The sequence below is a fragment of the Chinchilla lanigera genome, unplaced genomic scaffold (genome assembly GCF_000276665.1).
Source record: "Chinchilla lanigera isolate Chin_1 unplaced genomic scaffold, ChiLan1.0 scaffold00085, whole genome shotgun sequence".
In the NCBI taxonomy this organism is placed as follows: domain Eukaryota; kingdom Metazoa; phylum Chordata; class Mammalia; order Rodentia; family Chinchillidae; genus Chinchilla; species Chinchilla lanigera.
Window position 1 is genome coordinate 6,038,291 of NW_004955486.1, and position 25,020 is coordinate 6,063,310.

The 25,020-nt window shown below is 59.7% G+C and overlaps 3 protein-coding genes across 8 annotated transcripts in view; 1 reads left to right on the forward strand and 2 right to left on the reverse strand.

Moving 5' to 3' along the window:
• Window positions 1-9,524, forward strand: Klhl21 (kelch-like family member 21; the record flags this gene model as incomplete). The annotated part of the gene is given in 4 exon segments (XM_005404316.2): window positions 1-265; window positions 2,576-2,981; window positions 6,410-6,482; window positions 7,392-9,524. Coding segments are annotated over 4 exon segments (1,038 nt in total), but the record flags the coding sequence as incomplete, so codon positions are not given.
• Window positions 9,525-10,951: 1,427 nt separating this feature from the next.
• On the reverse strand, window positions 10,952-17,963 carry Zbtb48 (zinc finger and BTB domain containing 48). Of its 6 annotated transcripts, none has more exons than XM_013504252.1 (10): window positions 17,896-17,963; window positions 16,682-17,374; window positions 15,991-16,232; window positions 13,690-13,801; window positions 13,012-13,217; window positions 12,671-12,791; window positions 12,346-12,500; window positions 11,938-12,074; window positions 11,692-11,856; window positions 10,952-11,448 (listed from the first exon to the last, which is right to left on the reverse strand). In XM_013504252.1, the coding sequence occupies exons 2-10, from the start codon at window positions 17,369-17,371 to the stop codon at window positions 10,967-10,969; spliced, it is 2,310 nt and encodes a 769-aa protein (XP_013359706.1). In that variant the 5' UTR covers window positions 17,372-17,374; window positions 17,896-17,963; the 3' UTR covers window positions 10,952-10,966. The 6 variants fall into 6 exon arrangements, with proteins under 6 accessions (XP_013359706.1, XP_013359704.1, XP_013359705.1 ...); XM_013504250.1 differs by having other exon boundaries at window positions 17,835-17,922; XM_013504251.1 differs by lacking the exon at window positions 17,896-17,963 and adding an exon at window positions 17,710-17,801.
• A 247-nt stretch (window positions 17,964-18,210) lies between these two features.
• Window positions 18,211-25,020, reverse strand: part of LOC102007774 (taste receptor type 1 member 1) — an 8,538-nt gene continuing 1,728 nt past the window's right edge. Inside the window, exons 2-6 of the mRNA XM_005404078.2 lie at window positions 23,171-23,477; window positions 21,116-21,877; window positions 20,378-20,590; window positions 20,110-20,230; window positions 18,211-19,317 (exon numbers count right to left, since the gene is read on the reverse strand). Of these exons, the coding sequence (XP_005404135.1) occupies window positions 18,386-19,317; window positions 20,110-20,230; window positions 20,378-20,590; window positions 21,116-21,877; window positions 23,171-23,477 (2,335 nt within the window). The 3' untranslated portion in view covers window positions 18,211-18,385. The remainder of the gene's footprint in view (window positions 19,318-20,109; window positions 20,231-20,377; window positions 20,591-21,115; window positions 21,878-23,170; window positions 23,478-25,020) is intronic.

The following is a 25,020-nucleotide window of genomic DNA, read 5'->3' on the forward strand; positions in this document are numbered from 1 at the left end:
CTGCTGCGCGAGGCGCGCGACTTCCAGGCGGCGCGCTACGACCGCCACGACCGCGGGCCGTGCCCCCGCATGCGTCCGCGCCCCTCCACCGGCCTCGCCGAGATCCTGGTGCTGGTGGGCGGCTGCGACCAGGACTGCGACGAGCTGGTCACCGTCGACTGCTACAACCCGCAGACGGGCCAGTGGCGCTACCTGGCCGAGTTCCCCGACCACCTGGGCGGGGGGTATAGCATCGTGGCGCTGGGCAACGACATCTATGTGACAGGTGAGTGCGCCGGCTGAGGCGCTCCCGGGAAGCCCTCCGCCTTCGCAGGAGAGGAAACTCGCAGAACTGGAATCGGGGCCGCCCCGAGGACGAGCCAGGGTTCTCGGGGGCCTCTAGCCTGGAAGAAGAGCCCCTTGTGCGAGCAGACAAGCAGCTGCTTGTGGCTCCCCGTGCCCTGGCTGGGCCACCTCCCTGCCAGGGAAATGCCTGCCCCGGTTCACTTGGAAAAGACGGGACATTCACCCGCACAATGAGGGCTTTCTTTCTCTCCCTGCGGAATGCGGGGACAGGCCTGGGGCTGACGCCTGGTGAGGCATCCAGGCATCATTCCTCCCCAGTCTGAGGATTTCCCCCTCCCTGCTGAGCCGGGGAGCCTCCTGACTCCAGCTGGCTTTGTCACACACCACAAGGTCCCTTGGGGCTTACACCTAACTTGCCCGCACTCTGTCACATGGTGTTTAGGCTGAGCTCGCCCACGACTGTAAACATGGTCACGTGGTTAGAGGTTTTCTTCCAGTTGCCTGGCCCAAGCCTCAAAACAGTGCCTAGTCATGGTGGGCGGGTCCCAGACCAGCTGGGTCCTGGGCTTCTCTCACATTTTTTACTGAGAGTGAATCCTGTCCAGACAGGAGGGAGGCCACCTCCTGTGGGGCGAGCAGGGGCGGTCTCTGGACTGCTATATAAGGCAAGAACAGCCAGCCAGCGGCTGTTATCAGCAGGGTAGGCTCTGGCAGGGATATCGGGCGGTGGTTGTGCCCGGGCCTGGGGCATTCAGGAGACCTAGGTCAGTGTTCTGGTGCAGCTCCGGAGTTGACCAGAGGGACACATCCCAGGGACTTCCTCGGCTCATTGGCCGCTGAGTCTTTGGCCGGCAGCCCTGTGTCCAGCGCTCTGCTGGAATCTGCCCGTCTGTCCCTTGTGACAAACAGGATGGGCCTGTGTTTGGCGACGGTGTCCTCCTGCCCGCCGCCCCACCACACCCATCCCCTCCGGAGTCTGGCGGCCGGCTGGTCGGTTATTCAGGGCAGAGGACTCCCCAGAACTGGCTGGACCTGCCTGGCTTCTGTACACCCTTCCGCAAATGTCACAGCTGCGCAGCTAATCCTTCGGGTTTAGGCAGGTGGCTCGAACATTCCACTCAGCTGCTGGTGGGGAATTTCCTGGGGCGGAGAAGCCGGCTTCAGCTGCCTTCGCAGCTCCGTGGGGAAGGAAGGAGGCCCAGAGTTATGGGTGTTACCGGGACCTTTTGTCTTCCGCCTCCAAAAGCTCAGGGCTGGGAGGCAGACAGAATGTCTCTGCTCTGCCCGGTGGCGCCAGCATTGGAGGCCCGGGGATGCAGCCCATGGGATTCTTGGAGTCCTGTGTTGCTGTGGCGGTCCTTTAATAGACTGGTTTAATTTAGGATCACGGATGGGTATGGTGGTACATACCTATAACCCCAGTACTCTGGGTGGCTGAGACAGGAGGGTAGAAAATCAGAGCCTAGCCTAGGCAACTTGGTTATTTAATTTAACAAGACTCTATCTTACGCCTGTAGTCTTTAGTTTGTTTGTTTGTTTTGTTTTGTTCTGTTTTTTCCGGTACTGGGAATTGAACTCACGACCTCGAGCTTGCCAGGCAGGCGCTGCACTGCTGAGCTAAATCCCCAGTCCCCATATGTTACGCCTGTAATCCCAGCACTCAGGAGACTGAGGCAGTACTGCCGTGAGTTCAGTACTCTTGCCTGGGCTACGCAGCTAGACCTGTCTCAGAAAACAAAAAGCCAAAAAACAAACAAAAAAACCAAAATCTGAAATACTCAGGAAAAAAAAAAAAGAAGCCCTGTCTTAAAATGATAAGAATTTTGAAATGGACTAGTTTCATAGCATAGACTGGTACAGCTTGGTGAGTTGTTTTAAGTAAAACACGCCCCTGTCAGCTGCTCTGAATCGAGACTGGAGCCCTGAAGTGCCCTGCTAGTGAGTGTCCCATCTCCGGCTCGGAGAGTGGACGTCTTCCTCCTGCCCCCACAGCCGTGGTGACCGGGGACAGGAATCCTAGTGTTTGGTGGACAAGCCCCATGCATTGTGGCTGCCCAAGACCTCAAGGGCAGACAGCCTGTCCGGTCATTTAGAAGTGCCCCCCACTCCACCCCAGCCCGTTTTGGTGGGACTGTGTCACCCGCATGTGTCCTCGTGGGACTTGCAGCCTGGGTTTTGGGAGGGGAGGTCCGGTGACGTTCGTTCTTCCTGGGGGAGTGGCGGACGCTCGGGGTGGCACAGGCGGGTGACTCGCGGAGGGCTGACCGCTGCCCCCGGCACGTCCCGGCAGGCGGGTCTGACGGCTCCCGGCTCTACGACTGCGTGTGGAGGTACAACTCCAGCGTGAACGAGTGGACGGAGGTGGCGCCCATGCTGAAGGCGCGTGAGTACCACAGCTCCTCCGTGCTGGACGGGCTGCTCTACGTGGTGGCTGCGGACAGCACAGAGCGCTACGACCACACCGCCGACTCCTGGGAGGCGCTGCGGCCCATGACCTACCCCATGGACAACTGTTCCACCACCGCGTGCCGCGGGCGCCTCTACGCCATCGGGTCCCTGCCCGGCAAGGAGACCATGGTGATGCAGTGCTACGACCCGGACACCGACCTGTGGTCGCTGGTGGACTGTGGCCAACTCCCGCCCTGGTCCTTTGCGCCCAAGACAGTGACGCTGAATGGACTCATGTACTTCGTCAGGTGAGTCCCTGGGGCCTGCCTGGAGCACTGTCTTTGGTATTTTGGGTTTTTTGTTTGTGTTTTGAGACAGGATCTCACTGCATAGCCCAGGCTGGCTTCAAACTCACAGCAAGCCTCCCGCCTCAGCCTCCCGAGTGCTGGCATTACAAGTGTGGCCACTGTGTTGTACATGGGGTCGCTGTTCTCCCCATTTTACAAATGAGGAAACTGAAGCCAAGAGAGGCTCAGGCTGGGGCTCTCCGGCTCAGGGCACCTACTTAGCCCTTAGACCAGTTTCTGTGGGCTTCCAGGATTCCCCAGTCAGGCGGTCCCAAGGGTGACGGAGGGCGGGCCGAGCACCCAGGGTCACACGTGTTACCACTGAGCTCCGGGCCCGGCCCGTCTGCTGGCCTGGCTGCCCCTCTTGATGCTTAGAGAGCTTCCCGAGGGTGCTGAGGGCCCCCGGTGTTCTGCACATGGGGGCGTGTGTGCACGCGTGTGCGTCCGCTGTCCCCTGCCTGGCCAGCAGCCCGTCTGGAGCCAGAGGAGCAGGAGGGAAGGAGGGGTGTGAATCCTTCTGTCCCCTTAGGGCCTAGAGCAGGGAGCAGGGAGCCCCCAAGTCCGTATGTCCTCTGCTCCAGGGCCTGTGTCCTCACCCTGAGCCACACTGGCCCTGGTCTGCCCCACCCCCAAACTCCTGGGGTGAGTTGCTTGCCAGGCAAACCAGCTGAAGGCCTGGCATCACCATGGGCCGGGAGCCCAAGGTCTGCTCTGAGGAAGCCTGGAGCCCAGGCCGGTCCCGGCCATTACGAAACCTCCTGGCCCCAGCCCGGCACCCCTCCCCCACCCCTGGAGGTGTCTTGGAGGGGCAGGGGGAGGGGTGGTGACAGCTATAAATACAACTTCTCAGCTGCCAGCGCCTTCCAGTCCTGAGGTCCTTGCTGAGACCCGCCCCATCCCCTTCTAGGCGGTGTCCCATGGCAGTTGCTGAAGCACCCTCGAGGAAGCAGGGCGCTGTCCCGGCGGGCAGCGTGGCCACAGGGTGGCTGCAGGAAGGCAGGGGTCCCGAGTAGGGGAGGGTATTGCTGTCACCACTACGCTGTTCCCCTCGCCCGTTCCTGAGCCACAGGCTTCCTGTCCCACTGCCAGGGCACCAGCCGCGCCCTGGAGCTGCTGTCCTGGGCTCCTCCCCTGGCTGGGGTTCTGAACAGGGACAGCAGTCGCCCTGACCAACCGCACTGGCCCTTCCTGTGTGCAGCTGGCACGCTCCTGGGGAGAGATAGACGTGACCGTCCTCGTGTGAGCTATGTCATCAGATGAGCTATGAGCTGGTGGTTGTATGTTTTGCGGTGTGGGAGGGGAGGGGAGGCTCAAGGTGAGTAATACTTCGTAACTAATTTATAGGAAGTATAAACCAAGAGAGGCAGCACATGCCTGTAACCCCAGTGCTTCGGAGGCTGAGGCAGGAGGATCACCACGAGTTCAGAGCCTACCTGGGCTACATGGCCAGACCGAGTAGCTGGGACTACACGTGTGTGCTGCTACCTCGCCTTGCTGCCTTTGGAGTTTTATTGGGACACCCAGCCCCGGCTGTCCCAGTTGGGAGCCGTGTGCTGATTCCTTGTGACAGTGGTAGTGTTGTGCTTGCTACAGACACCATCTGGTCCCCAGAGCCTGAAGTATGTGCTGTCTGGCCCTTCTGCTGAGGCCTCCTTCAGGACTGCTGTCACCAGGGCTACTGCTGCTTCTCTGCTGGTCCTCTTGGCTTTCTCTTTTTTTTTCCTTCTTTTGGTCTTTTTGAGACAGGGCCTTATGATGCAGTTCAGGCTGGCCTTGAGCTCACTTTGTAGCCCTGACCGGTCTCACACTTGCAACGATCCTTCTGCCTCCGCCTCCCGAGTACTGAGATTACAGGTGTACACTACCACACTCGGCTGGTTTTTTTTTGTTTTTTTTTTTTTTTTGGAGACAGGGTCTTGCTATGTAGTTTAGGCTGGCCATGAACTTGATTGTGTAGCCCAGGCTGGCCTCCAACTCACAGCGATCCTCCTGCCTCAGCCTCTCCGGTACTAGGATCACAAGCATGCACCACCATGCCAGGCAAATTACTGTTTTTGGAAGACAGATGTGTGAGACCCCAGGTTTAATCTTCAGTGTTGCAAAACAAAACAAAAATTATTGAATACTATTATACTTTATGTAGGAGTTTGAACTTTTTTTCTGGTGCTGGGGTTCAAGCCCAGAGCAAGTCCTATATCACTAAGCTACTCTCTCCTTTTGCGTTGTTTTTATTTGGGTTTTTTGAAACAGGTCACAATATATAGTTTAGGCTGATTTTTAACTCACTGTGTGACCCATGCTGGCCTTGAATTTTAGGGGATCCTCCTGCCTCAGCCTCCCAAGTACTAGCATTACAGTTGTGCCATCACGCCCAGCTGGCTTTATTTTTCCTTTTTCTTTTTTTAAATTTTTCTTATTTATTTATTTATTTATTTACTTTGAGACAGGGTCTCACTATGTAGTGCAGGCTGGCCTGAACCCACCGTGTACCCAGGCTGACCTCAAACTCACAGCAATCCTCCTGCCTCAGCCTCCCAAGTACTAGCATTACAGTTGTGCCATCACGCCCAGCTGGCTTTATTTTTCCTTTTTCTTTTTTTAAATTTTTCTTATTTATTTATTTATTTATTTACTTTGAGACAGGGTCTCACTATGTAGTGCAGGCTGGCCTGAACCCACCGTGTACCCAGGCTGACCTCAAACTCACAGCAATCCTCCTGCCTCAGCCTCCCAAGTGCTGCAGTTGTAGGCGTGTGCCACTGTGCCCAGCCCTGTTTCTTATTTGGAAACAAGGTCTCCCTAGGTCACTAAGTTGCCGGGGCTGGGCTCCATCTTAACCATCCTCCCTTCTCAGATATATGCCATCACACCCACCTAACTACCTTGCAGAGCGCTAAAGAGTGCGAAAGTGACCTGGATGAGGCTGGGGACTCACAGTGACACTGAAGACAGTGGCAGGGGGTGGCCCAAGACCTGGGGAAGGGGCAGGAGGCCTGGCCTGGCCGCCCACAGAGGCCTTCCGGAAAAGATGGCTCAGGTGGAGGTAGGGAGGGGAAGGGTGGGCGTGGCTTGGAAGCCTGGGGCGGGACCCACACGATACCCTCAGCATCTAAAGGAAGCAGCAAGAAGGGAGTGACCAAACCCGGTGCGGCGGCGCAGCTCTGCTATCCCTGCATGTTGGAGGCTGAGGCAGGAGGACCACTGCAAGTTTGAGGCCAGCGGAGACTACATAGTGAGACCCTGTCTCAACATGGGGTGGGGGCACAGCGTCTGCCTAGCAAGGGAGCAGCCACGGGGCATCGGGAAACTCAGGTCGCTCAGGCTCCTCCTCGCCCGCCCTTCACCCCGGGCTGCCCCAGCCCTGACCACCGGCCTCCTCCCCTGCACAGGGACGACTCCGCCGAGGTGGACGTGTACAACCCTACGAAGAACGAGTGGGACAAGATCCCGTCTATGAATCAGGTGAGCTTGCGGGCTCCGCCGCGGGGCGGTGTCGGGGGGTGATGTCCTCACCAGGTGTTACCTGAACAAGGCTGATGCTCGCCTCATTTTACCTTGGCAGCTTGCTGAGACCCAGGTGTTCTTTGAGACGGGGTGTCACATCTAGTCCAGGCTGCTTTCGAACGCAGCGATCCTCCTGTCTCATCCTCCCAAGTACTGGGATGGCAGGTGTGCGCCCGCCACCCAGCTCGGTCACGGCTTCTCCCGGTGGCTTCCTCTGAGCCCAGGACAAAGGCCCTGGGGCAGGGCGTGCCCTGTGTGTGTGTGTGTGTGTGTGTGTGTGTGTGTGGCCCTCCCTGCAGCATGCTGTCTCTGAGAAGCTGGCTGGACTGGAGCGCCCCGAGCGGATTCCTCACTGACCGTGGGAGTACATTTATCAGGCACCTGCCGGGGGCTCAGAACAGGACGCCTGGGCTGCTGCTGCCTGGCCAGGGTCACTTTGACGTGAGGCAGAAGCTGTGGTGGCACCGGGCAGGGTCAGTTGCAGTTGGCCCAGGCTTTGTGTCAAGCCTCAGTTTCCCCATCTGTGAGATGGAGAGCTTGGTTGTGCCCACCCTGGCGGCCAGGTGGAGATTCTGAGCAGCAGCATGGCACGGGCAGGGCGCTTGCTGTTGGGCAGGTGCCCTGGCCAGCGTGGGTGGGGTTTGTCCAGCAGACCTGGGCCGTGTGCGTGGCCCCTGGGAGCCAGGGGTGAGTCATCAGCCTGTCCCCGCCACAGTGCTTCCCGAGACGTTGGCCGAGGTTGGCCCTGGCGCCGTGTTGGGGACAGTGTGTTCCTCACCTCCCTGGGTCCCTGGCACCTGCGGGGGTGGGGAGATGTCTGCCACCCGCACGCCAACCCCGCTCCCAACTCCCAACCGTCCCCTGCAGGTGCACGTGGGCGGCAGCCTGGCTGTCCTGGGCGGGAAGCTGTATGTGTCAGGCGGCTACGACAACACGTTTGAGCTCTCCGATGTGGTGGAGGCCTACGACCCCGAGGCGCGGGCGTGGAGCGTGGTGGGGCGGCTCCCGGAGCCCACCTTCTGGCACAGCAGCGTCAGCATCTTCCGCCAGTTCATGCCACAGACTCCGCTGGGCGGCCGCGGCTTCGAGCTGGACAGTCGCAGCGGAGACGAGGACGCAGGCCGGCACCAGCCACCGCGGGACCCTGACGCACTGCACTAGCCCCGGCCTAGCCCGGGGAGGGCCTCCGTGCAGGGAACCCAGCACCTCTGTGGGGGCGGAGACCCCTTCCTTCGGGCACAGGCGGAACCCCAAGAGCCCGGGACCCATCACAGCCTGAAAGTTTTCTGTGCACTTAGAGCCTCAGTCACAGCTGCTGGGGCCGGGGTGGGCCGTGAATGTCGCGCTGGTCCCCGTCTCTGGCCCCCAGAGGTCATCCTCCTCACTCATGCAGTGTACACCCCGCCCGCTGCCACTTCCCATGGCTCCGTGCTCCCACCTTGAGGGCAGAGAGCACAAGGTCCCCCTTTGGGGGTTGGAGAATGGCCTGGACCCTCCTACCTTCTGCTGGCCCGGGAGCACTGGCTGAGCAGACCGCAGGGGCTGTACGGTGCCGGGTGTCCCGAGTGCAGCGGCTCCGCCTGGCCAGCTCAGCTCCTTGCCCCTGCTGGGCTCCCACGTCCAAGCAGGATGTGAGCGTGGGGAGTGAGTCTGAAGAGGGGTCCCCGAGTGCCTTGGGACTGATGCTGGGTCTGACCCCCCCCAGCCAGGGAGACCTTGCTGGGCAAGGAGACTGCCCTGGGACTCTGCCCAGGCAGGGGAGGAGAGCCTGAGGAGAGGGCCAGTGCAAGGTCATGGCTGCTCACTGTCGTCCACAGCCGGCCAGGCACACGGCCGCTGTGCCCAGCCCTCCTCCCTGGGCTGTGTGAAGATTCCCTGAAGCCTGAGCAGGAGCGGCCGGGCAGTAGGTTCCGAGTTCGCTCTTCACCGGAAGCGGGTGTGGAGGGAGCCAGAGCCAGGGTCACCTTGCTGTCCCACAAGTGCCCTCGCCAGCACTGTCTGTGGGAGCAGGTGGTGGCAGGTGTGCCCAGGGAGACAGTGTGGGACCCCTGGTGACCTCTCAGGAGAGACGTTCCTGTGCATTGAGTTGGAGCCCTTCAAGGTGCCCAGTGTGGCCTCCAGTTGGACCCGTCCCCTCCTTTCCAGGCGAGGGCATTAGGACTGTGTCAGGTGACAGGAAGGTTGCCCAGTCACCTGACTCCTGCAAGTGGGATCTCATGCAGACGCGATCACCTAGCAAGCAGTACCCGAACCCCGCAGCGGCCAGGTCGCAGGGGTGTTGCCTTAATTTCTCCCGGGTCGTCAGGCAGGGCCTGCCGTGCCTGCCTTCTCCCTCTGTGTGGTGCCATGTGCCGTTTTGTCACTGCAGTGTACTAGAAAGTGTGTCCAGTCTGCTTGGGGACACTGGCCACCGCTGTCCTGAGTTGGTTCAGGAAAGGGCTGGGAGAGGCCCAGGGTTCCTGCTCGTCACCGTGCCTGGCGGCCGCGCAGACAGAATCTGGGTTTGTGTCCCTCTGTGCTCTGGAGCGGTGCGGGTCACCACCATCAGGACCAGGCTTTGGGTCTGAAAGAGCAGGTTCCATGGCCTGCAGACGCTCCTGGGGGTGCAGGATCAGGGGTTCCCCTCATTCGGCAGCCACAGGCTCTGGGTGTTGGGGTCCCCACCGTCGTAGATGTTGCCACACTGACTTGGAAACAGATGTCAGCCCACCCGGGGATGGGACTTTCTGACATGATCACATGCACAGGGCTTCGTCTATAAGACGTTAAGTTACGGAAGTGACTGGTATTTAATGCTGATCTAAATGTATTCTATATTTATATGACCTCAGAGACTCTAATGAAGGACACACCCTCCAGTGTCCCATATCCAGTCACACCCCAGAGGTGGGCACATATGTGTATTTATTTTTGTCTATTCTGTAGGCCTAAGTCTCCAGAGATCTGTCTCCAGGTTTTAAGATGCCTTCAGTACTTTTTGAAATAAAAATATTTCCTGTATGTTTGGTGTCTTTATCTTCCTGCTTCTTCGTGGGTGAAGGGCTTGGGACTGCTCTCATCACAGCAGATGAAGCCAGACAATGAAGAGGGCCCAGGGGCTGCCAGGCCCAGTGCTGACTGCACCTCTGGCTCCTCCGGGGAACCAGCCACCTCCTCTGCCTGTGTCCAAGCTGTGTCAGGCCTCTGATACAGTGCAGAGTAGGAGCGGGGTTCTGGCTGCAGAGGGGATGGGAGCCATGACTTCCGGCTGCCTCAGAGCAAGGTGGGCAGGCTGTAGGAGCAGATATCCCAAAAGCCCAAGCTGCAGGGCCACTTTTGGACCAAGTCCCTCAAGTCATGTGGCATGTACTTCGCCACACCTTATTGGGTGAGGCAGACACTGCCCACTCCCCAGATTAAAGAGGAGGGGACACATGATCCCCAACTACTTAGTGGGAGAAGTGTCAAAGAAGCTATGGACACATTTAAAAACTGTCCCCTGCCACCGCTCCAGTCTACCTTGGGGGACAGTTTTTAAATGTGCATTTGCTCCTACAGCCTGCTCACCTTGCTCTGAGGCAGCCCAATAGCAGTTCAGGGGCCACAGCTCCTGCCCCTGGCTAGCATCAATGCACGTGAGCCTCCAGGGACTTTTTTGCAGTACTAGGCCTGAACCTAGGGTTGTCACACTGAGCTAAATCTCCAGCCCTTCCCCACCCCTTTTTATTTTTTAAAATAGGGTCTCACTAAGTCACTTCAGTTACCCAGGCTGGGCACAAACATGTGATCCTTCTGCCTCAGCCTCCGAGGGCTTCCAGGGATGACAAGCGTTCGTCACTACACCCAGCTCCAGACACACCTTGCAGCATGGTTCCCTGTCCAGTGACGTTCATTTAATCCTGCCTGTGAAGCATACTACTAATTCCCCTAAAGGACGGACATGGAGCCGTGACTTGCCCGGGGTGTCAGGGCTATGAAGGAGCTGAAAGAGAACCTGAACACAGTCCCTCTGCTCCAGCACCCGATGACATGCAGCACCCTCAGCTGCAGAACCTAGGGACACCAGGGTCACTGTGCATCTGAGGCCTGGCCTTACCTGCCCCCAGGCCTCCTGGACACGTGGCCGTGAGGTCCCCCAGGGAAAGGCTCCCTAAGTGGGCATGCACCAGCCAGGGAGCTTTCAGAGCCACACACCTGGCAGCCAGGCTCCCAGGTGTGCTCAGCTCTGCCTGAACTTGACCCCTGGCTTTCCTTGGGGAAGAGGGTGGGGGTCAGCCTTGACCTGGCCATCCAGGCCACCCACTGCCCCATTGACTCCATTCTGACTCCGCTCCACCATTACCTCCACTGAACAGTCTGTGTGGCCAGCAACCGCAGCTCCTCACTGAGGTGCAGGCCATGACTCCAGGGGAACTGGGGAACAGTGCAGACAGGCGGGAACAGGCGAGTCCAAAACCACAAGTTTATTGGGAGCTGGGCCCAGAGGACGGCAGGCTACGTGCCACAGTCCTCGGGCACAGCCGCCGTGATGATGAGCGAGGGCTCCAGGACGCCCGGGCCGGCGAAGCTCTCCTCGGCGCACGGTCTCTGGCTGGGGAGCGGGGAGGCCAGGCCGCTCTGGGCCAGGGACTCCACGATGACCTCGGCCGAGCCCACCTCCAGCTCCGTGGGTGGCTGCAGCGCCACCACCACCATCTTCTCGTCCTCGATGACCAGGTTGCGGAGCTTGCGCTGGCGCGGGTTGTAGTTCTCCACGCGGTCGTGGATCTCCATGTGCCTCCGCAGGTGGGCCTAGGGGGACTGCGGGTCAGGGTGGGGACAGACCAGGGGAGGGGGTGACCCGGGTCCCTGCCTACCTGCCGTGTGAATTTGTAGCCACACTCCGTGCACTCGAACTTTCTCACCCCCTTATGCCGCCTGACGTGCACGCGTAACTGCTCCACAGCTGCAGGAGGGACGGGGCCACCGGCATCAGGACAGGTGGAAATGTGGCAAGGACCCTGCTATGAGGGGAGACCAGCAGCCCAAGGGGCCGGAAGCCCCTGCCCCATGGAACGCAGAAGAGATCTGAGGGGAGGCGTTCTGCTAGTCAGTGGGGCCCCGCCCTCCCTGTGCAGACCTCCAACTCAGGCCTGGCCAAGGGGACGTGGAGAGGCCCTGCCTCCGTGCCCCGCCAGCCCTCGGGTACCTTTGAAGGTCTTGCCACAGATCTGGCAGAAGTGGGGCCGGCCCTCCTGGTGGCGGCTGGCCACATGCCTCAGGAGGGGCCCCTTCTCCGTGAAGCGCTGCTCGCAGAACTCGCAGCTGAAGGGCCGCTCACCCGTGTGTGTGCGGTTGTGCTTGTCCAGGCTGGCTGTGGGTACAGGGCAGGGCTCACGCTCAGTGCTGGCCCCGTCCCTGGGGCGGGGAGGGGCCGGGCTGGCCTCAGCCTCACCTTGGGTGCGGAAGGTCTTGCCGCAGAGATGGCACTGGAAGGGCTTCTCCCCCGTGTGTGTGCGCAGGTGCATGTTGAGGTTGGCCTTCTGGGTGAAGGCGTGACTGCAGAACTCACAGACATATGGCCGCTCGTTCCTGTTGGGGTGGGGACATGTGGCAGAGGCCGTCATGGAAGGAAGCGGCCCCCTGCATTCTGCTATAGGTGGGGGCACACAGAGCAGGAGGGCCTGGGTGGCGCCAGGTAGGAGGTATCCCTGCCACTCTAGAGCAGGACAGCATGGCTAGCAAGAATGTGCCCCTCCTCAGGAGGTAGAGCCACGTTTCCTGGGCGCTCTGCCCAGCAGGCTCCTGTGAAAGCATCTTGTGCATGCAGGCGGACGCTGCTCTCCAGCCGACCCTGGCACACCTGTGCTTGGCCTTGATGTGCATCTGCAGCCCGTTGCGGCTCGAGGCCCGGTGCCCACACTCCTCGCACACAAACAGCTTCTCCCCACGGTGCTTGAAGGCCTCGTGCAGCTGCAGCTCCGTCCGGGACAGGAAGCACTTGGCGCAGGTGGGGCACTGTGGGGCGGGTGGAGCAGCAGAGGGACTAGGGCCAGGTGAGGGTAGAGTGGGTCTGCCCAGGAGCTCCACAGGCCCTTTCTGCCCCCGTGGGCAGAAACCACAGGGCCTCTGTCCACCCTGGGCGTCTCGCTCCCACCAGCCCCAGCCCCAGCCCTTCTGAGACTTACCGCATGGGGCTTGGGGGCTCCATGCAGCTTGATCATGTGGCTCTGCAAGTCCTTCTTCTGCATGAACTGCTGGGAGCAGGAGGAACACTGCAAAACACGTCCCGGGTCATTTCCAGGCAGCCTGGCGGTGTGAAGGGCAGGACCGGCCTGAGACCCAGGAGGACCCATGTGGTCCGCCAGAGGGGTGCTGAGCTTGCCCGGAAGAGGCCCAGAGGCGAGGCTCTGGCCCGTGGCCCTGCGCACAGATGCGGGGGATGGGAGGGGGGAGGCTCGATGGCTATCACGGGATAGGTGCCCGGGGCCCCCACCAGCCCACAGCCCTGGCAGCCTCTGAGCCTGACCTTGTAGGGCATCTCCCCTGTGTGGGACACCATGTGCACCCGCAGCTCCGTCCTCCGGCGGAAGGTCTCCTGGCACACGGAGCACGTGAAGACCTGGCAGTGCGAGGGGCAGGCAGGGCCGGCATCAGCGGGGGCTTCTGCCTGCTGCAGCAGCCTCTGCCGGGGTTTCCACTTGCTGCTGGGAAGTCTGCCTGGGGTGGGGGGCGCTAGGGTAGGAGAGGGTGACATGTAACCCGCCTGTCCTGACCCCACTGAGCGCTGCACATGACCACATGCCAGGCCCTTCTCAGGCCCTGGGCCCCCACAGTCCCTGGCCCCAGCCGCCACCAACAGAACTCTGGGGAGATGGCAGGGATAGCCGCACCCCACCCACAAGGAGCAGCAGTCACGCAGCGAGATGCCCAGAAGGCTCTCCCCAGCAGCCCTCAATGCCCAAGGTAGGGCTGGGCCAAGCAAGCCCTAAATGCCTCCCAGTGTCCCTCTGGGCTCGTCCCTTCTGCTCTCAGGACCTACGTCCTCCTGTACCAAGGCACAGACTCCGTGACATCCCAGGACCCTGCTGCTCTTTGTTTACAGTCCCCCGTCAGAGACGCCTCCTGAGGCCCCTCCCAGACGGCCAGAAGACACAGGCCTGTGCCCCATCCACATCCACAAGTACCTGGGCCAGCTCCCAAGTACCTGTTCCGAGCGGTTCATGCAATTCCGGGCTTCGTGCTCCAGGAGGTTCTCCTTCCGGAAGTAACACTTCCCACACTTGGGACATTCAAAGGGTTTCTCCCCAGTGTGCTTCCTGCCAGGGGGAGAAGCCACAGGGGTGTGGGGGCAGAGGGTCTCCGGCTCTCCCTCATCCAGGGCACCCTGTGGCTCCCAAAGCTGAGGGGCTCAGTGAGACCTCCGCTGGGAACATGCAGGGACAGGCCAGGAAGCCCCTCCAGCATGGACCTCGCACCCGACAGCAACATGCCAGAGGTTCTGCTAGCCTTCCCAGGGGGCACCTCAGCCCTGACTGGCAGAGGCTGGCAAGGGACACACGGCTGGCACGTCTCTCTACAGGCAGAGCCGACCCCTGGGTTGTGGCCACCTGGAGAAACGGCCTCTCCGGGGCCGGACCAGGGCCACCTCACCTCACCAGCACGGAGTGCAGCGACAGCAGTGCCTAGGTCCACGGGAGCCATCAGCACTAAGGGGACCTCTTGGCCCTCACTCCTAGCCCAGGGCCCTCGCTCTGCTCTTGTGCCTGCTGGAACACTTCCTTGTGTGGATGATTCTCCCTTCCTTTAAGCTCCTGTTCAAACCTCTTCCCCAGGGGAGCCCCCAGGCGCGGTTATTTAAAGCCATAGCCTGACCCCGCGTGAACTCCCCGGCTCCTGGGCGCCACTGTCTTCTCTCCAGTCCACTTCCCTATCGCACTGCACTCTGCTCGCTAGGACTTTACATTTTCATCTCATGTCAGAAGGTGAGCTGCACAGGGCTCTCTGCCCCAAGAGTCTGTCGGCCATTGGGCAACGCGCTGAGGGAATCAACTAAATGGACCCTGACCTCCGAGCCCCTGTGACACACTGGGAAAGCGCACACAGCCTGCCAGGGGCCAAGCACTTCTCTCACCCTCTGTCACTACATCGACCAGCACTGCCCCCATTACAGTGACGCACGAGGCCAACATCCCCTCCCAGTTCTCAGGGCCAGGCAGGGACGGATGGAGAGTGCTGTGCTGGGCAAGTGCGTGGAGCGCTGGGCAGAACTTGGACAGCCCCAGGTTCCCACACACTGGGACGGCCCAAGACTTCACAGACAACAGCGGCCCCAGGGCCAAGCATGGGTGTGGTGACACAGGTCTCACACTCATGTCCAACTCCAGGCAAGCACTTGAAGCTTCCCAGAGCATCACACCGAGAACAGGTATATGGTACTGCCTGGCTTGGTAAGAAAGTGCCTGTGATGATCTAGTGATGTCCTGGGCTGGTAACAGCAGGAGAGAAGGCGCGCTACCATCCAGGGAATCCTCCACGATGCTGCAAACGCTCTGTCTGCACTGTCCAGCTCAGCAGCTGGTAGCCACATGGCTGGTAAGCACAGCAGACACGGCCTGTGCAGCTGATGAACTGAACTGAATTTAGTTTATTTAACAATTTACTTATTTTGCAGTTCAGGATGAATGCAGGGCCTTCACACTGACTGACATTCCCCAGGTGGTCTCTTAGTTTTTATTTTGAGACAGGGTTTCAGCAAGTCCCTAAGCTGCCCAGGTTGGACTTGAACTCTTGCATGACCCAGAGCATTGAGATTATGGGCATGTGCCACCACGCCTAGCTTCATTTCACTTGATTTTAAATTAAACTAGCCACACAGGGATCCTATTGCCTTACTGGATACTTCAGCTTTAAAAAGAGCTCTTTTATGGTCAGTTAAGCCTCACTAGCCACGCTGGACTCATACCCGACTTTATTGGCAGTGCTAGGACGACACCTGGGGCTTGCACATGCTTGGCAAGCGCTTCCCCACTAGAGGACATCCTCAGCCCCAACACATGGTCTGTGATGCTCCATTAGCACCCCAGAGCTAACACAGATAGCCCCAGAAACACAGGTAGCCACAGTACTAAAGAGCAGCGCCTTGGCCCAAAGCCCTCACTGGCAGGCTTTCGAAACGCCTAAGGTCAGGCCTCAGCTCCAGCTCAGGAGCCCATAGGCTCCTCTCATCCCTCTGGCAGAAGCCAGCCAGGGGCCAAAGTCCACGGTGGTTGGAACCATTGGCAAGTTGTCCACACACCCATGCCCAACCCAAAGGCTCAGAGGAGGAGGGGGAGAACCTGACCAACGCGAGGCACTCACTCCATGTCACAAGCGTGTAAGGTCTGGCAGGATGCCGATCTGAGACAAGAGACCCGGCCCCTACAGCGCTCAAGTATAGAGTATAGGACTCCTCCTCCCACCAGGAATGGCACATGGAGAAAGAAAACAGAAAGACAAGAGTGCTTACCTGTTGTGGACTTTGAGATAATATTTGCTGAGGAACTTTTTATGACATGTGGGGCATTCAACAGGCACTGCTGTCCCTTTTCTGTTCTCAGCGGTCTCAACTGCTAGGGAACCTGAACCCAGGGTGGGCTCGGCAGCACAGGGCTTTCTGATTGCGTTTGACTTCCTCCTGGTCAGCACACTCTCGTGCTGAGAAACGTAATCGCCATCCCCGTCGTCCTCCACTTGAACCACCACTTCCCACTGTAACAGAGCAGACAGCAGGAAGTCAGGGGGTGTCACCAAATTAATCAGCAGGGACAATGGGGACCCGGCTTTAGTTCCACCCCAAGCCCCGACACAGGCGAGCCCGTTCATCAGGGACTGGTCACTCCTGGGCCCCAGGACAGACAACATCTGAACCTTGGGCTTGGGGGAAAGTGCCTACCTTTACGAGGAACAGGAAGCCTGGCCAGACCACCCCCCTAGGGAAACACCTGCAACCCTGATACTGCCCACTGTACCCCTAAGGAAGCTGGCAACCACAGATGGCTGTGGTCACAGACAGATCAGCTGAGGCCACTGGCTTTGTAGGTTTGGAGAAACTCTGTTTCACTAACAGAGACTTACTCGGGGTCCAGATCACCCCAGAAAAGCGTTCACCTCTCCCCCCAAGTCTTGCCACCACAGTTTCAGCATCCTAGGCACAGTACCTCGTTACTCCCGCCCTGCAGCTGGGCACCTTCAGCCTCAAAGGGCCTTGGGGGCGTTTTGCAGTCCTCAGGCTCCTTGTCCTCTGGGGGACAAGGCTTCACAGACTGCTTGAGTTTCCCCCGGAGGAAGGTGGGGCTCTCAGTCTGAGCAGGGGGACTTAGCTGGCGCCTCTGGGAGCTGTGACTCTCTCTGGGCTCCTGATGCCTGGAAATCAGGCCCGGAGTCCTGGAACTTTCCTCTTCCTCCAAGTCTGTTGGCTCCTTGAGGTGGCTGTCCATGTCCCGAGGGGCAGGTTTCCCCAGCCCACTCTGGGCACTCGATGCCTGTCCCACTGAGGTTTTGGGCTGGAAGCTCTGGCACAGCTCCACGGCCTCTGGCACTCGCAGCTCCCTGGCTGCCAGGAGCACCTGATCCCGGTTGCCTGTGGTGAGGGCAAGGTGACCAGTGTAGAAAAAGTCCAGAAGGAGGCCAAAGATCTCCGCAAAACCGGCAGGGAGGACAACACTGCCCCCTGACCCATCCCCATAGAGGCTCTGGAAGAAGTGGCTGCAGCAGGCAAGGACACTCCAGTGTGCCTTGAACACCAGGCCCCCCACGTCCAGGGTGGCGTCGCAGTACTGGCCCTTCTCCCGCTGCTTGTTGAGCTCCTGCAGAACCCTCACGCTGTGCTGAACGAAGGAGCCGTCCATCGCCTGGAGAAGGGGAAGGCAGAAGTGACACCCTGGGCAGCCCAACCAAGAAAGCAAGAGGAAGCTCCTGGACTCCAGCAGCGAGAAAGATGAGGTGAGACGCTCCCGAAGCACGCTAATCAGAACGAGGGCTTGGGCCAAGGTGAGGAGCGGGCACAGAGGACTGGCCAGGCAGAAGGGTGCGGGACAGGAGGGATGGCAGGGTCAGGACAGGATCTTGAAGGAGTGGGTGCTGGTGGGAAATATCAAAGTTGGCGAAAGGAGGCGAGGGATAGATGCGAGACGACCCGCTGCGCGCAGCCCGGGGACCCCGATCCAGGAGGGCGGCGGCCACGCACAGGTGAGCGGAGCCCACGCCGCACTCGCAGGTCGCGAGCTGCCGGCGGAAGGCGACCCGGACCACGCTACCGTAAGCCGCCTCCGCAGCCCGCAGCTCCACTCCTGCGCCCGCTTCCCTCCTCACCAAAGCCAGTATTCCCTGGGCCTGCTGCACGGGCCACCGCTGGGTCGCTGCCACAACCTACCGACCAAACTACCCCGGCACGACGTGCCCGGCCCACTGTGCGGAGACGCTGCCGTCGCCGCGCCGGACGTGACGTCAGAGCGCGCCGGCCGGCGCACAGCGCCTCTGAAGCGCGGGCCTCATACTACCGCCCCTGGAGGCGGGACCAAAGAGGCTAGCCAATGGGATTAAAACAGGCGGGCCGGGTCCGCCTCTGCCCCGCTGGGCCCGCGTTCCGGAGTTGCCTAGCAACGCCACCAGGCTCCTGGCAGTCTGCACTCTGGAGTTTAGACTAGAAGTGAAAGCTCACACTTTGCCCAAAGCTAAGACGCAAGCGCACTTTTCACCTCTTTATTGGCAGCCCGGAGCCTGGGCTGGGCTTTCCCGAGCGTTTACACATCGCCAGGCAAGACTGACGATCCCTCAGGCCCCCCGCCGGCTGGACCTGCAACCCACCCTGAAGAGGAGGCTTACAGCCCGCCCTGTCCCGTGGGCCCCGCTTGTCCCTCAGCTCAGGTGGAGCCGCAGCGCCTCGTGTAATCTTGGATGGAGGCCTGGAAGTGCTCCGTGTTGTTGAGGTCTGGGCGGCAGAGGATCACATAGCACTTAGGGAGAAAATAGCCGCTGAAGCCGCCGCTCAGGCTGGTCAGCACGGCCAGCACATTGATCACAGAGAGGTTCCGGCCGTGCGAGATGCTACTCATGGTGAAAAAGGTGATCCAGGATACGAAGTTGAGGAGCAGGCTGAAGGTGACACACTTGGCCTCGTTGTAGTTCTCTGGCAGGTCCTTGCCCAGGTAGCTGCAGGCAAAGGCGCTGACGGAGAGGAGCCCATTGTAGGCGAAAGCCAGCAGGAAGCCGGGCGAATTGGCCTCGGTGCACTCAAGCACCACCAGCTGGGGGAAGCGCTGGTATTCCCTGGTGGGCAGTGGGGTCCACACCGAAAGCCAGGTGAGACAGATGAGCAGCTGAGCAATTGAGCTGAACATCACAGAAAGGCCAGCCCCGTGGTTCCGGACCCAGGCATAGTAGGATGTGGGCATCTTGGTGGCAAACTTGAAGATGATGATCAGTTGGAAGGAGCGAATCGTCAGGCAGGACAGGAAGATGGCAAAACTGAGCGAAAAGAGGGCTTGGCGCAGCAGGCACGCAGGTAGCGTGGGCTCCCCGAAGAAGCCATAGAGGCTGCAGCTGCCCAGTGCCAGGGACCCCAGCATGAGGAAGCACAGCCGACCCCCAGCCGACCTCACCACAGGGGTGTCTAGGTGCCAGGCAAACAGACCGGCGGTGCCTAGCAGCAGCAGCAGCAACAGTGTATTAGCTGCCAACAGCACCCAAGAGATGGGCTCATGCCAAGTCAAAACCACCACTGTTCGAGGGAAGCAGGTGTGGCTGGCCTCAGGTGACCACTCTTCTCTCCCACAAGGCTGGCAGCGGTAGAGGTCTGAAAAGCATAGCAGAGAAGGTTCCTGAGAACCAGGGGGGCAGAGTTGTGCTGGGGCAGCAAGGCTGTGCACGCCTCCCGATGCTGGAGGAGTTGTACCAAGCACCTTGACCTGCGGGGCACAGTGAGAGCAACGGAGCCTGAAGCCAGGGGTTTCCTGCACTGCCTGTGTTAATTACAGACGCTGGGACGCCCAGGGAGGCTCTACGTAGCTCATGATCCCAAAAGCAGTTTGCAAACCGGGCTTTGCAGGGCATCTCTGTCTACATCCCAGTGACCAGCCAGCCCTAAGGAAGGTCATTTCCATCCTGTCCTCGGTGGCGCCTGGAATCCAGCTCTAGCTACCTGATTTCCTGTCTGGTCTCTACCTTGTGTCACTGGGTGTGGGACACGCTGGACAATCTCTGCTGCACATATGCTACTGGCCAAGCCACTAAGGCGCTGGCTGTCTCTGGCACAGGTAATAGAAGCAGCTTTATAGAGAGGAGTGGGGGACTAACAAGGGAACAATGCCTGGAGAGGAGCTTGAATTCAGGGTGAGACACACCTGCAGGAGCTTACGACAAGACCAGTCTCTCTAGTACAGGACACATCTTGGCCTATGGCTTTCATTCTGTTGTCTCCCCTACTTGACTGGAATTCAGCCTGGACACGGGTGTCCTCCAGCCTGTACCTCACTGGCAGCCCGGTGACGTGGGCCCTGGTTCTGGGGCTGGGTGTCCACCCATGGGGTCTGAGCGAGGCCCTGCACCTGCTGTGCACACACAGAGTGCCGGCCGCTCGTTCACTCACCACTCTTGTTGAGGAAGGTCCCGGCCTCACAGGGAACACACTCGAAACAACAGTGGTAGAAACCCACAACCACTCGATGGTGCCCTCGGGCACAGTCTCCGGTACACACAGAGGTGGGCACCTGTAGGAAGCCACGGGTGTTCTGCCACCACACAGAGGGACCCAGGTCAAGGGACAGCTCCTGGGTCCTCCTCCCACCCTGGGTAAGCATCATTCCCAAACTCCTGTCTTACGGCAGCCATGTGGTGAGTGGCCACGTCTCCATTACCTGACTGTCCTTTTCATGCCACTGAATACTGGTCTTGTTCACGTCCAGCCGAACAGGAGGCCACGTGGAGGAGCCGACGACCCTGAAGCTCCATGTGGGCCCGCTCCAGTCCCACACGATGATGTCATAGTTACTGAGGGGGTCCCCGTTCTTGTCGAAAGCCACGGTGTCCTCGTGTAGAAGAAAATTCACCTTGTAGATCTGCTCCAGAAGCTGAAACAAACATCTGAGGCCACCACAGGCCACACAGACTGGACATTCCAGAAAGAGGGTGCCCTTGCTCAGAGCTCCCTCCCCTCCCTCAGAAGCTTCTGGCCTGCTTGACCAGCCTCCTTAGAAAAGGCCTCCGGCAAAGGACATCTTGTTGTTTTGTTTTTTGAGACAAGATCTGGTTATGTACTTCTGGCTACTCTTGAACTCACTATGTGCTCAGGCTGGCCTTGAACTTATAGTCATCCTCCTGCCTCAGCCTCCCAAGTGCTAGGATTACAGGTGTGTCCCACCACAACTGTCTACAAACTGTCTCCAAAACGGACCTTTTTGGAGAAAACTATTTTTTTTTTAAGCCCTTCTGATTTCTGGGGCATTGTGGGTGAGTGAATCAAGGTTTGGGAGAAGGGTTATCTAAGGGAAGACCAACTCTCAAGCCAGTGGCCCTAACAGGTATCCTGGAGTACCCACCCTGTGTGTCTCAGGATTGGCTGTTCTCCTCGATTCAGGGATCTGGAACTCTCTTACCTGCCAGGGGTAGACTTGGCCCTTGGAGCAGGAGCCAGAGGCACAGCCCAGGAGCTGATGAAGGCCATGGGCCACAGCATACACAGCTCGGTACACGTTGTAGGCCGAGCTCATGGAGAAGGCCCCGAGCGAGGGCATCGTCTGTGCTGTGAAGGCTTGGCACTCTCTGCAGAGCTGATTGGTGCTGCACCAGGAGCCCCTGGGACAAGGCCTGGGGGCCCCCTTGTCTTCCCAGGCATAGGCCTCTTCAAACTCCTCCAGGCCGGGGACCAGGCGCTGCTGGATGGCCAGCCCCAGCACCATCCCAATGCCCCGGATTCCAGCCATTCTGGAGATGTATGTGGAGATGGCCCAGTCTTCCGAGGCGATCCACACCTTGCCAGTTAGGTTGGCCAGCATCACGGAGCCGAAGAACACTCTGGCCGGCTGGCGGCTGGCGAAGACCACCACCACAGTGGTCCTGGCCCCTGCCAGGCCACGCATCATGCCCTGCATCTCCTCGTCCCCCACCCGGGCAGAGAAAGGCACAATGCCCTTGTAGGGGATGCAGATGCCCCGCTTCGTGGCCAGGTCCTCCAGTGCCCGCACCCCCTGTTCCCCATAGTATCCAGAGCTGCCAACCAGGGAGACCCAGACCCACCCGAAGCTCTGCAGCAGCAGCACCAGGGTCTCCACCTGGTACCTGTCGCTGGGGATGGTCCGCAGGAAAGAGGGGTACAGCTGCTTCGCGCTCAGCACCGTGCTGCTGGCCTCGTAGCTGATCTGTGGGGCCCCATTCAGTACGATCAGCAGCAACAACCATGGCCGGAGGCCCCCAGTGCCTAGGCCTGTGCCTCGTGTGGGCACAGAGACCCGAAGAGCTGGCCTTGACGCAGGAGACCAGAACTGCGCAGGCTCCCGTGAGGGGGGTCCTCGTGGGGCGCGGGGATCGGCCTCGTGGACAAGGTGAAGGGGCCCTGCACCTCACAGACATCGGGATCCTGTACTCCGAGCACAGGGAGTGAGGCACGATCCTGTTAGGCCTTTGCCTGAGCAGGGCAGGGAGGAGGCCTTAACGCCAAGCTGAGGGATGTCCTTCGTCCTGTAAGCCCTGGGGAGTAGGGTTGCTCCCCAAGAAGTGGCCCATGCTGTCTATTAGGGAGAGCCTCTCTCACTTTACTGAGGAACATGGTGGAAAAGGCTGGGGCACCCTCGGGGAGGCTGGTGGGTCATCTGGATGGGGGTGGGGGCGGGGTCGGGGGGCTGGCAGAATGGAGGGTCATGGAGGGGCGAATTAAAGCTGGGGCTGGAGGAGAGAGGTAGAGGGGCGGGCTTGACCGGAAGGAAGAGGGACTTTGGGCAACAGAGGCCACGTGGGGGACAAGGGAGGAGGAGTGTGGCCAGGTGGGGCTGCAGGAACACAGCGCCCCCTGCAGGACAGGAGGAGCTTTCCGAACGGCAAAGGCTCGGTGGGGATGGGCAGGAGGGGGATAGGATGATCGAAAGATCCCAAATCCCGCAAAATGAGCTGGGCCCCGTGGCGCAGGCCAGTCATCCCAGCGTTCTGAGAGAGGCGAGGCGAGGCGAGGCAGGAGGATGGAAAATTCGAGCCCAACCTGGGCAATTGAGCAAGTTAGGAAAATCTTATCTCAGGAAAAAAAAAAAAAAAAGAAGCTGAGTGTGGTGGGGCACATGCCTGTAATCCCAGAGACGCGAGAGAATCTCCACGAGTTGGAGCAAGCACGGTGAGGACAGAACTGGGAGCCACCAGCTGAGGGGCACATGAGAGGGTCCCCTAGGAAACCCAGTCTGGAGAAATCCATAGGCACAGGAAGGGGACACATGCGGGAAGAGAGGAGGCGGGGTCGGAGGGGCAGGCAAGGGCACTGGTTGCTTATGGAAGGATGGAGGGTGGGAGGCAGGGGGTCCCCGGGAGGGTGGATACAGGTAGACCAGAAGTCGTCCTCAGAGAGGAAGAGGGGGACTAGAGCAAGGTCTTCCCATTGGTCCAGGGGACAGACCAGCCTCAGAGGGGACAGCAGCACCTGCACCGCCCCATCCGAGGCTCCAGCTTACCAGGGGCACCAGGAAGGGACTCAGCAGGGCGGCGGCGGTGGCCGCCTCGTCAGTGCTGTCGGGCCCAATGACCGCCATGGCCTTGGGGGAGTAGTGGTACAGGTTCTCCTGGATCTCCACGCGGTGCGTCCCCTGCCAGGACAGCGCGCGCAGCACTGCGTAGACGGTGGCCGACTCGGAGCACACGTCGTAGAGCTCGTACCCCAGGGTGACATTGGGCAGCAGTGCTGTGGAGTTGTTTATCTGCTCCACACTGAGCCGCATGGCCTGGAAGAGGTGGTAGCCATGGCCACTGAAGCTGTCAGGCCTGTGGGGAGACCATGGCAAGAGTACAGGGTCCAGGCGTCCCAGGGTCCCCAGCCTCCCATAAACCCAGAGGTTGAGGCCAGGAAGGGAAATCTGGGGCCGGGAGTGGTGGTGCACGCCTGTAATCCCAGCACTCAGGAGGCTGAGGCAGGAGGATTGCTGTGAGCTCAAGGCCAGCCTGAACTGCATGGTGAGACCCTGTCTCAAAAAAAAAAAAAAAAAAGGGACCTCTGGGTTCATCTCCCCAGGGCCCAACAACCATGCCCTCGGCGCAGGTCCTGAAGGTACACAAAGTCCCAGGAGGTGTTGACAGGCCTAGGAAGAGGCCAGGCACAAGTCGGAGAAACACCACTTCCCATGCCTCCCTTGGACAACTATATTAGGATCAAAAGGCATAGAAGTCCTGTAGAAGCTGGGCATGGTGGCACACGCCTGTAATACCAGCACTTAGGAGGCTGAGGTAGGAGGACTGCTGTGAGCTCCAGGCCAGCCTGGGTTACAAAGTGAGCTCAAGGCCAGCCTGAATGGCATAGTGAGACCCTCTACCAGAAAAAACAAAACAAAACGAAACCAACAATAACAACAACAGAAGAAGTGCTATAGCAAGAAGCTTATGTTGGGTTCTCAGGAAAAACAGAACTCACAGGATATGGATGGATAGAGAGATAGAGAGATAGGTAGGCAGGTAGTGCCTAGCAAGCACAAGGTCCTGAGTCCGACTCCTGATACCAAAAAAAAGACAGATAGATAGATACTTAAGGCCCAGGCTCACATGGTGACCCAGAATCTTCGGGGTGAGCCAGCAGCCAGACAGTCTGGCACACGTTGATGTTGAATCTCAAGTCCAAAGTCAGAAATCCCCTCTTCCAGGACCTCTCACTTTGTCTCTGAAGGTCTTCCACTGACCGGGCGAGGCCCACCCACACGGTGGCGGGTTGGCTGCCCGCTCCAGTCAGTGTAGCGGCAGAAGACACGGGATGATCACTTCTCCAGAATACCTCACAGCAGCGTGGAGACCGGCGGTTGACAAGGCCAGGCTGGGTGCCAGCCCCTGAGCACAGGGATGTGTGACATTCACCACCACACCTGCCTGCCCCACTGCCCTCAACAGTGCTGCTCACGGGGACCCAGGAGCAAGCTGAGAGTCTGTGTGCCTTGTCGCCCCTACTTTGTGTCACGACAGGGACATGTGGGTGACACACGGTCTCTGGCCTCCCCGCTTCCACTGCTGCCACCTTGTGTGGCTCAGAGAGGGCTGAGCTTCGGTGTGGGAACGCTCCTGTTACCCGGGGCTGCTGCTTTCCTGTCCTCTCCGCCACCCTTTACCCAGCTTCCATTTTCTCTTCGCGGCTCCCCTGTCTGCAGCTCTCGGGCCTGGGCCTCATCTGCCCAGATCTCAGAACCTTCCTCCTGGGCCAGGTGCGTGGTCAGGTACCTGGCAGGTGCCGGGCATGCTGTCATCTAGCTAGACAGCGTCCCCAAGGCTGGGGGCTTGACACAGTCCACAGATACTTGCTGGAGACAGAGCTGTACAGGGTGAAGTT

Coding starts and splice junctions, on each gene's coding strand:
- Zbtb48 (XM_013504252.1), bottom strand. CDS start 17,371: ATGGACGGCTCCTTCGTTCAGCACAGCGTGAGGGTTCTGCAGGAGCTC. Junction 16,233..16,681: donor TGCAGGGCGGGAGTAACGAG/GTACTGTGCCTA, acceptor GCTCTGTTACAG/TGGGAAGTGGTGGTTCAAGT. Junction 11,449..11,691: donor CTGTGGCAAGACCTTCAAAG/GTACCCGAGGGC, acceptor TCCCTCCTGCAG/CTGTGGAGCAGTTACGCGTG.